We start from the raw sequence: 10,926 nt of genomic DNA on the forward strand, positions 1-10,926 counted from the left end.
TCGAATATTTGTATTTTATGAATTTATTTACTGCTTACGTTTCTCTATATATAATTTTTATCTTTTAATCTTATGATTAATTCATAAAGGCAGCACCATGACGGCGGCGAAGAATTCCGATGCGGCGGCGTCCGGCGAGCCGCTCCTTGCTGAGCCTTATCCCCAATCACCACAATACGTCTTAGTTTTACCTCCCTACCTTCCCCGCTACCGCCGCCGTCGCGGCATCCACTTCGAATCATGCTTCAGGCGGGTTACTGGATTCTCTATCGTCTTCCTTCTCCTCGGCGCCGCTGGTTACGTCCTATGGCCATCTGATCCTGAGCTGTCCATCGTTCGCGTCAGTCTCGATCGGTTCAACTTTCGTATTTCGCCGCGTATCAGCCTCGATGTAGCCCTAGACGTGACGATTAGGGTTTGGAATAAAGATTTCTACTCAATTGAGTATGACACTCTGGTCGTTGCGATCGGCTACCGAGGGGAGAAGCTAGGGCAAATGACTTCGAATGGCGGGCGTATTAGGGCGCGTGGGAATTCCTACGTGAATGGAACCGTACGGCTCGACGGCATCGAGGTGTTTGGCGATGCAATTTTTTTGCTTGAGGATTTGTCTAAAGGTGCGATTCCGTTCGATACGGTGTCGGAGATTAATGGAAAGCTTGGGCTTTTCTTCTTCAACGTGCCTCTTAAGGTAATTCCATGCCTTTGTTGTACTGTCTTGATTTTGGATGATCATGTTGCTGAACTGTGCTGTAACTGAGCAAATTAGGTTTTGAGTTTGATATGAAGTGTCAAGGAACACTTTCTAGCTGGTTTAGGTTTTTATCCGAATTTCTTTTGAATTAACCAAGTGTTTATCTTGAGCTTATCATGGAATTCAAGCTTTACTGAAAAATGGTTATGGGAGGTAGACCAGGCCTCATCATGACTGTGTTACTACTTACAATTTATTTTTACTTGTCTATTTATGCGTAATGTTTGTTTAGGGAGTTCGATTTATCATCTGATTATATATTCTTCAGTTATGACCTTAGTTTCCAAATGTTGATATGTCAATCTAAATGACTTTTGAAAGAATTTTATTGAGTAGTACGAAATTTGTTTCTTTCTTTGGTTACCTATATCCATAGATAGGAGTCTATCTCCAGTAGGCACCGGAATAGATCTACACTAAAAAAAGACAAAGGAGTATTTTTTTTTGGTGTTCTAATTATGTGATTCTGTTCCATCATTGCCATGTTAAGCCTATGAAAGACTTTGAATTTGGTAAAAGAGATCATCCATATTGCACCGACCAGAGTTTGTTTTCAATGGGTTATGTATCTTGTATTGATAGACTTAGTTACTTCTCAGCATTTTTTTTTAAATATATATATATATATATTTGCCTGGATAGCCCTTCATTTGTCAGCTAAAACATCTAAAGAAGTTACAGTACATGATAGCTGTTACAAATTTTATCTAATACAAAAATTTCCTATTTAATATGTTGCAGGCGAAAATCTCCTGTGAAATCATTGTAAGCACAAGCAATCAAACTATCACCCATCAAAATTGCTACCCTAAGGTAAGGTTTTATTTCCTTCCACTAGCATGCTCATTGATCTTCGTTTGACATCTTAAAACAATGTTAATGAGGAAAGTGAAAGACATATAAGTTAAGCTAACTCTGTAGGTATTTGAGAATATTTCAAAGATGCAATCGCATCTAATATAGAATAACCGATAAAATTTTCTTATATGAAACTTCAATCTGCATGAATACACAGCAAAGTAAATTTATGTGGGCATGGCATAAGATTCACCGTGAGTAAAGCAAATTTGTTGTTCACATTCTCAGTTATTAACAGACTCACTCTATTTTTGACAATAATGAATATATTGTTATTGTGCAGGCATGAAGAGTGAATCAGTGCAGTTGTTCCCACAGTATCGAATTCGGTGCTATAGCATGTATCCGGGTGTGTGTGTGGATGTATCTATTCAAAAGACTTGCAGTGTGTATATTCATGTAATTATATCACTCTGTTACCGTAATTGAAGCAAAATTCTGATAAATGCCTTTCTATCATACATCTTACATCCTCGCCATACACCTGTTAAGGACATTAAATAACAGATGCATCTAAATTCCTTTAGCAAGCTGCTTAGCATGTACAATACCTCATCCTATTCTTGTTACATACGACTCGATTATCAGTTTCATGGGCATGAAACAGCAGAAAACACATTTTTCTGTTCTTGATTTCTTGATCTGTATAAGCTTGTCACAGGGTGAAGCAATAGATACACACAGTCGTGAAGCAAGAGTTGACATCTCCTTACGAACTGGTGGGCTTCTCTCTCGGTAGGTAGTTGACCCACTGATATTCTCCATGGTGCAGCCTACACCTAAAAGACCCTGGATGGCTGGTGGGTGAACATACACATACCTTTGAACTCATACGACCTCCCTGGGCCACTTGCCGCAGCCTTCCAGCTTCTCTGCTAGCTGCCATCGCTGCCAGAACCACCTCCCTGCTGATGATTGCATCACCAGAAACATCTTCATGTAAGTAACACATTTCTTATTCTCTTCTGTGCTTTAGTGTGGAAACAGAATACCGTAGAATTATATATATATATATATCTAGGAAGAAAAGTAGAAGTGTGTGATTCAAAAGTTGGGATATTGTTAGATTAAAATAGTGGGAATCTATTTATATAAAGGGATGTGTTTTTGGCCTTATTTGGTTCATGCAAGACTTATCCTTTTTAGAAAGGTTTTGGTGTATCAATTTTCTAAATTTATGAGGTATGGTTTTGGAAATGATGGGAAATCCAACTACCTGTCAGTCTGAATTCAGTGTCTTTGTTTCTTGCTCTTTTTTTGGGTGAAAATACAACAGCCTCACCTCGACTTCTTGCTTTTGTGGTGTTATTCTGTGTGCTATTGCCTGAATTAAATGTTAGGGTGTAATCACTTTGTGTGTCTGTGTGTCCTATTTTTTATGCTTTTTTTTTTTGATATTTTTGAGGTGAAACAGTTGTTGGTTGCAATGTTTTGAATAGAAATTTGGTATTTTGAGTGATGTTTTTGGAAAAATATTGATTAATGAATGAAAAAGATAGATGAAAGACAGAAGGTAAGCAAAGTGTTGAATATCTGCATTTTGGACCTAATATTTTGTGTAAAGTTTACTTGTATTTAGGTTTCAATTTTTTTTAGTTTTGAAATTATTGTTTGGATATGACATTTTGCGCGAAGTTTAGGCGTCAAAGTACCATTTTTTGTTTTGAAGAAAAGAATTAATGTAGTATAAAAACGGCACATTAAACACAAATGAACAAAGGGAAACAATAGTGGGGCAGCTGATGAGTTATGAATTAGGCCAAATTTGTAGTTGAAATGTCTCTTTTGACATGCTGGCTGGCTACTTGCTCATTCTCTCTATTCTTGAAATTGAGGGTTCATCACTTCATTGCATATTTGCATTCTATATATACTATAGAGAAGTCATTATCAAGCTGTAATTTGTACTTTTTAACTCATTTTGTCTTTGAAATTGCAAATCTTGGAAGGCAAAAAGAGTTAAAAAGTTACAAATTTGCAAGATGCTTGTTTTGCTTTATTGATGGATACAATTCATTGTTAATTGCTCCTCCTATTACTAATTTACTATAGGATAAATAAGATTCTTTATTTTGTGGAATAAATCTAAATAAAAAGGGCATTTAAATAATATATGAAGTGCTTATTATGTGTTGTATTGCTAGTCATATTAAATGAACAAAAAATAGAGGTGTGACAAACACAAATCATATTAAATTGCATTACTTTACATTACAGAAGAGCATATTCCAACACATTCCAAATCTTATATGTGTGTATATATATGTACACATATTAATAAAGAAAAATTGGAGATAGAATTGAAGAAGAATTTCTAATTTGAGTTATGCAAGATGACAAGGATTTATGTCATTACACGAAATGAATCAACAGAGCCATACTCATAACTTTTTGTATTAAGCTCAAAATAAATATATTGAGTCCCCACTTCCATACTATGCTTTTGCTTTTGCTTTTGCCTTTTTTTTTTCTCTCCTTATCCTCAAACCATGCAAAGAGTAACAAACTATATATATATATATATATATTAATATAATATAAATATATTACAGATAACAACTCTAAGGTGTGTTTAATTGGGGTGTGTTTGTTTGGGGGATTGGATTTTAAATTTACTATTCATCCTATTTTTCTTAAAAAAAAAAAATCAAATCAAACACTTATTTTTTATTTCTTATATTATACTAAAAATCAATTATATTCAAAATATCACATCATACAACTATTCAAATTCAAAATTTTTACTATTCAAATCCCAACTCAAAATTCAAACCCCCAAACAAACACATCCTTTGGTACTTTTTTATATGCTTTTTAAAATGAAGTTTAATTAGATTTTATTATCTTGTTATTTCAAAATGAAATAAAAATTATTCATTCCCTATAGTTTTAATTTTAGATTAAAAAAATATATTATACATCACATTAAAATACTATTTATATAAAAATTTATCTCAATATTCTATTTCAAAATAATTTGAATTTAACATTCTATTTCTATCTTTTTCATAGGTACACAAATATATATTTAAAAAAATTACTTTTTATAATTGAATTTATATATATTATATAGTATATTATATTATATAAAATTTTATTCTATAAAAAATGACACTCATATTACATATAAATGATTGAATTATAATTTTTAAAATCCTTAAAAATATATTATAGAAGAATTGCTCTTTCTAGAGTACAATACAAATTTATTTTAAATTAAACATATATTGTATCACATTCTAACTTACAATCAAACAATATCTCATTTTGCAACTATAAAATAAAACTTTCAACTACAACTTTAATTAGTAACCAAACACAAAAATAGATTAATGTATAATATATTTAAAAATATCATCTAAATAAATACCAAAGAAAGACCAACTACAACCCACATGGGCAATGCACCCCCCATTCTCATTCCCTTGTGGACCATATAATATCCAATCCCTAACTAAAAACAATCTCATTTCACTATTAAGGATCGAATGTCCTAAAAGGGACATCATCATCGAACTATATATATATATATACACACACTATGTGTGTATATTATTCAATCCCACTCCAAATTTCACACTTACTTCCTCACAAGAACACACACACACACACAAACCACCCCTCAAACTTCATTCCAAATATAAAAACTCTATCTTCATCAATGGACACTCATCATCATCATCATCATCATCAAGATCGTATTGATCAAATATGCTGGCCAAGAAGCCTCTCCACCCGAAACTACGACCGCCTCGCCGCTGCCGCCACTGCCCGGCAGCCTCCACCGCGATCACGGCAGCCCATCTGGGCAATCTTGTGGAAGAGAATCAAGAAAGAGAAACAAAGGAAAATGGTGCATCGTCAAGAATCCACCACAAGAAGATTCACTTATGATCCACACTCATATTCACAGAACTTTGATGAGGGCTTCATGTGGGCTGCTGATTCTGACCATCTTTGTACCTCATTTTCTGCTAGGTTTGCCGTTTCATCAAGAATCTTTGACACCAACACTATCCTTGTCTGATTTTGATCATCCATATGTATCTGTAATGTCTCTATGTATCATGTATGTATGTATAATATCCATTTTTATTTCTATCTTTTGGTTATCTTCGATTCTTGGATTTGGTTTCTTTTGGGGAGTGTAAAATTAATTATTAGGGTTTTGGAATGTTCAAAATTTTGGTTGGTAAAATTGGGATTAAATTAAAGGGTTCCCTTCTGAAGCAATGTCTCCATTTACAAGCAAAGTTAGATGCTTTGCAAATATCCCTTTTCCTCTTCTTCTTCATCATGACGTTACAGATAATAAAGAGCACCATATTCTTGACCATCTTATATTATTATTATTATTATGATGATGATGATGATGATGAAATGACAAAGTGGAGCCTTCCAAAAATCAAATTTGAAGGCTATGATGTATTGACAATTTTAGTTTAGCAATGCATACTATATATATATACACACTCATGTCCTAATCACTATTAGATTGAAATTTCAGTAAATTAGAGTATAATATAAGATTCAAAGTTTTTTTTTTTTTTTTTCGGAAGGTTCGGACAAATGTTTATTAGTCTTAATCAATACTAGCATTATTAGTTCATATAATACATTTGTTAGATTAATATACAATTCTGCTGATTTCAATCAGGACATGACATGTGTTGAACAACTTTTTTTATTATTCAATATATTAAGTTGAAATAAGAAAAGATTCACAAACACTAATTTTTTCATAAAAATAAAAACTTAAAAAATAAAGTAATGTAAACTAAAAAAAAAGAAAAAAAAAAGAAAAAAGATCAATGGGATTCGTGAGATCATAATAAAGTAACAAAAGTTCAATCAAGAAACAAGATAAGGTCATGAGGAGAGTTATATATAGAGAATCTCCAGATCTGATGCAGCATTATACTTTAACACAACACATTATGAATTTTTCTTGTATAACTAAACTAAACAACCTTAAAAGAAGTTAAATAATATTATTATGACATTAATATTTATTAAAAGTAATTTATGGCATGGTTCTTCACCCTTTTGTGTCACTATCAAATTCTGATGATGTATGAATCCACTTATATTGGTCAGCATTGTCTGTCTCCTAACAAATATGAACACCATTCATTGTTCTTGTGAATCAACTAAAGTGCTATTATTTATTATGGCCCAGACATTCTTCATTCTTTTGTCTGAATTTAGGAAGATAGAGACATGTCAGACATGAAATTTTGTAATTATATATGCACTCAAATTTAAAATCAGTAAGTGGAAATATAACAATGAAATTACTGTGGATTGAAACAATAGAGCAAATGAAGAAATAATGACATGCCAAAAAGAATGCAGAGAATTATATCATTTCAAGATGCAATCTTCAAATCACTTCCAGCATCAAGCAATCGAAACAGGTTAATATAAACACAGGAGAAGTAAAGTATTTATTGTTCCTGCACATTTATCATAAACAACAAGAAAAATGAAACCAATCTCTCTCTCTCTCTACATAAATATTTGACATTTTTATAATAATTTAACTGTGTTATATATATATGAAGTGTTAGTATTTTAAAAATATATAATTCTCTAAACATATTACCTGAAAAATAGAATCTAACATAAAATATATACACATATTAATAAAAGTTAACAAATAAAGACAAAAGTCAATAAAAATATACAAAATATCATTTTTCTATACTATTTTTACAAATTTTCATATCTTAATATAAAAACTATAAACATTAAAGAAACACAAATGGTTTAAAAATTAATTTTAATTCAAATTAAATCTAAGTAACATGCGATTCATATTCAAAGAAATTATTTTCATATATATATATATATATATATTTTCAATCCAAAGTTGCCTAAAAAATAAAAGGACACCCCAAACGCATCCAATACCTCACTACATTTGTCTCACCAAACACAAGACATACTATCTGAAACAGCCAAACAAGTGACAATGAATTATAAAATGAAACACTTTCCATGCTGATGTAATTCCATTTTAAGGATCTAGCACCTCACTACAAAAAATCTATCTATCTATATATGTATCTATATCAGTCAAATAGATGCAAAGATGTAACCATTTATATACTTAAGAGTGTGTGTGTGCAGTGGGAGCTAGCAATTGTACCGTTTATATTCTTCTCTCCTGAATAAACTATTCAAGGCTTCTGCATTGGTCACTGAAGTTTATTGCTGCTATGTATGTAACTCACAGATTGTCCAACCTTTGTCATATGAAGCTTCAAGATTCCTATAGGGCAGAATACATTTTGCCTCATTCTCGATGCTGAGACGAAGCCGCTTCAGACACATTGATTCACCAAACCTGATCCATGAATGTAATCAATATGGCTATATAAGCAAAATGATCAAAAAATGGTGAACTTAGATGGTCAATAGTTTATGTGTGAATTTCAAGTGTGAGGGATGTTCAACAATTTAAAAACAATTGAACAGCAGGTGAAAACTCATTTGAAAAGCAAATATATATATATATATATATAATATCCATATTCTTGCATTGCAATAATGCCTAAATGAAACCTTCAGCAATAGATTAACTACATAGTCATCTATAGAAAGTACGAAAAACATAATGAATAACTGATACAAAATTTTAAAAGCAAGAAAAGAATGTGCTTACAAAGAGGAGAGTTCTGGATTGCGCGTGCATAACCGAGTATTTTCATAACATAGTGATGCCCGACACGACAATCACCACATAAAAGCTTAAATCTATGAAGAGGGCACGGACCGTCTGATGCAATACTAATCCCAACTCCATCAATCTAATAGCTCCTCCCCATTCTTGTCCATCTCCAACTTCCTGAACCTGTGGTGCTCTGATTTCTTCCCTTCTTCGCTGGGCGAATGGAGCCAATCTTGTAGCAACTATACATACATCGGTCAAGAGTAGCACGTACATGGGCCTGTGGCCAATGAGGCTCTTGTGCCTCGTGGTGTTTTGAGGAACAAAAGCATGGTATAGAACTACCATTACTGCTAGCACTATAGTACACATAACACGTATATCTTCGGTGGTGATTATGCTGAAATTTATTTCCTTAAGAGATATCGAACCAAGAATGTAGTCCAAGTACTTTTCAGCTAAGACTGCAATATCCGACTTTACTACTGCTACTTCTTTCCCCTCACGCCTCTGCGGATCATGCTTCTTTTCTTGCTTTTGTGCATCGTGCTTCTGCACTTTGCGCTTATCCGAAAGCTTCTGCAATTCGGGCTTCTCCTCATGCTTCTGCAGGTTGTGATTTTGCACCTCTGGAATTAGCATTCTTTGATCATTTCGTTTAGGAACTTCCACTTCCTCATCATTTTCCATTATCGTCTCAGGCACACCATCTCCACCTTCAAGATGATTTAGGAAATCAGCAAAACAAGGGAAACAGTGTAGTGAATCAATCACACCACAACATGAAATTCAGTTTCTCCATTGGAGCTAGGCAGAGTAGCATTACAGGTTCATCACATGTAAACATCAGAAGTCAGGTAACTAAATTGAAAGATAACTTAGTTGTTCAAACGACATTTCAAATGGTGGGAAACGAGAGTGAATCACAAGATGATGATATGAGAAACATCACAACCAACTGCTTAAATTGTCCTTTCTCAAGTCTCTTGAATTCAGCTTACTCGAACAGAAATTGAACAACAATACGTATCTGTATACTAACTTTCATTCTCCGCGCCATTCCATAACATCCAACGTACAATCAAGCACAAATATTACTTCATTTCAAATTTCTATCGATTAATCACATCCAGACAACACCGCCAAGTCCAAACAATCAACAATCACGCGAGCTGAAACGGTTAATTCCAAACACAGAATAGAGCATGCAATTCCAGAGATTCCCATAATACCTTGACGATACTCCCCGCGGAGGAAGGACTTGTCGTCAGGAGCCGTATATTCGGACGCCGATCGCGCGTGTTGCGCCCCCTGGACATCTTCGCGGCGATCGGGAGCGTTAAACGATGAGGATTTGGGGAAGGCATCGGATTCGAGTTTCTGGATCTTGCCGGTGATCAATGCGAGGCGGTCATTCCCTCGAGAGATGATCTTCCTCCTCCTTTCTTCCTTCTCCATTGCTCGATCTGATTCTGATCTCTCTTCTTCTTCTTCTTCCTCGTGATCGTTCCTTCATTAACGACACCCTTCACTCACTTTCATATTCATATACGCCAATATTAAATATTAATTTTATTATATTATTAATATTATATATTTTTATTTGTATCATTTAGAGGATTAATTAAAATAAATATATGTATTTTCTACTATTTACCAGTTATAAATTTTTTCCAAAATTTAAAAGATCGTAGTCTAATTAGGGTGTGTTTGTTTGGGGGTTGGATTTACCACTATTTATCCAATTTTTCCCCAAAAACATCAAATTAAACATCTATTTTTTATTTTTTATATTATAGTAAAAATTAATTTTACATTCAAAACATCACATCAACACCTATTTATATATAGCATCATATAATTATTCAAATTTAAAATTTTTACTATTCAAATCCCAAATTAAAATCCAAACCCCCAAGCAATGTATTTTATATTTATTTGAAATTAAAATTATATTATTCGATTTACATATTTTTTTTATATATTTTTTGTAAATAATATTAAAAAATTTCATTCGAGCACGTTAATGTATATCTCATTCTATTTTCATCTGTACATTTAAGTTTCTTTTTTTACTTATAAATTTAAGAAAAAATTCACTTATAATATAAATATATAATTATAAAATTAATTTATTTTTCTTTTATTTGTGTCTTCTTTTCTTTGATAGAATCAAGAACATCCAAATTAATTGGAAAATTGCTCAATTAAGTAATTTTTCCCACTAGCCTTCTTAAACATTGATCCGTTTGATAAAAAACTGGAAAAATCAATTCATTTACTTAAATGTGACAAAATTTGGTGAAATATTATGACAATAATAATAAATTCAAATATTTTAATTTAAATATATAAGTTAATTTATATAAGTTTTATTATATATAATTAGTATAAAAATAATTATAAATTTTTATTATAAGAATCTTAGGTACAAATTTATTAAATCATTCAAATAATTTTGAAGTATTCATTTTGCCATCTTTGATCATATAGTCATATTTATTTATTTTTTAAGTATAAATTTAATATATGTTATAAATATTTTTAACTTATATTTAATAGTACAATTTTATTAATTTATCATAAGAAATAGCGGTTCAATTTTTCCAAAGCTACTTTTCTATTGCAAATCTTAAAAAAT

At 32.1% G+C, this 10,926-nt stretch overlaps 2 protein-coding genes across 2 annotated transcripts; one reads left to right on the forward strand and one right to left on the reverse strand.

The window, feature by feature from the left end:
* Nucleotides 1-50: 50 nt before the first annotated feature.
* On the forward strand, nt 51-2,142 carry LOC127243194 (uncharacterized). The gene is made up of 3 exons (XM_051263088.1): nt 51-691; nt 1,496-1,567; nt 1,896-2,142. Exons 1-3 carry the CDS (start codon nt 98-100, stop codon nt 1,899-1,901), a joined length of 672 nt encoding a protein of 223 aa, XP_051119045.1. The 5' UTR covers nt 51-97; the 3' UTR covers nt 1,902-2,142.
* A 5,733-nt stretch (nt 2,143-7,875) lies between these two features.
* LOC127243587 (uncharacterized) lies at nt 7,876-9,743 on the reverse strand. The gene is made up of 3 exons (XM_051263676.1): nt 9,518-9,743; nt 8,280-9,001; nt 7,876-7,961 (listed from the first exon to the last, which is right to left on the reverse strand). The coding sequence occupies exons 1-2, from the start codon at nt 9,741-9,743 to the stop codon at nt 8,322-8,324; spliced, it is 906 nt and encodes a 301-aa protein (XP_051119633.1). The 3' UTR covers nt 7,876-7,961; nt 8,280-8,321.
* Nucleotides 9,744-10,926: the final 1,183 nt, after the last annotated feature.

The sequence above is a fragment of the Andrographis paniculata genome, unplaced genomic scaffold (genome assembly GCF_009805555.1).
Source record: "Andrographis paniculata isolate CXL003 unplaced genomic scaffold, ASM980555v1 Contig95END, whole genome shotgun sequence".
Classification (NCBI taxonomy): domain Eukaryota; kingdom Viridiplantae; phylum Streptophyta; class Magnoliopsida; order Lamiales; family Acanthaceae; genus Andrographis; species Andrographis paniculata.

Bases quoted from the DNA above. Each gene is read 5' to 3' on its own strand.
- LOC127243194 (XM_051263088.1), top strand. From the start codon at position 98: ATGACGGCGGCGAAGAATTCCGATGCGGCGGCGTCCGGCGAGCCGCTC. The intron at 692-1,495 runs GTAATTCCATGC...AATATGTTGCAG, and splicing joins TCTTCAACGTGCCTCTTAAG to GCGAAAATCTCCTGTGAAAT.
- LOC127243587 (XM_051263676.1), bottom strand. From the start codon at position 9,743: ATGGAGAAGGAAGAAAGGAGGAGGAAGATCATCTCTCGAGGGAATGAC. The intron at 9,002-9,517 runs GTATTATGGGAA...ATCATCTTGAAG, and splicing joins CCGCGGGGAGTATCGTCAAG to GTGGAGATGGTGTGCCTGAG.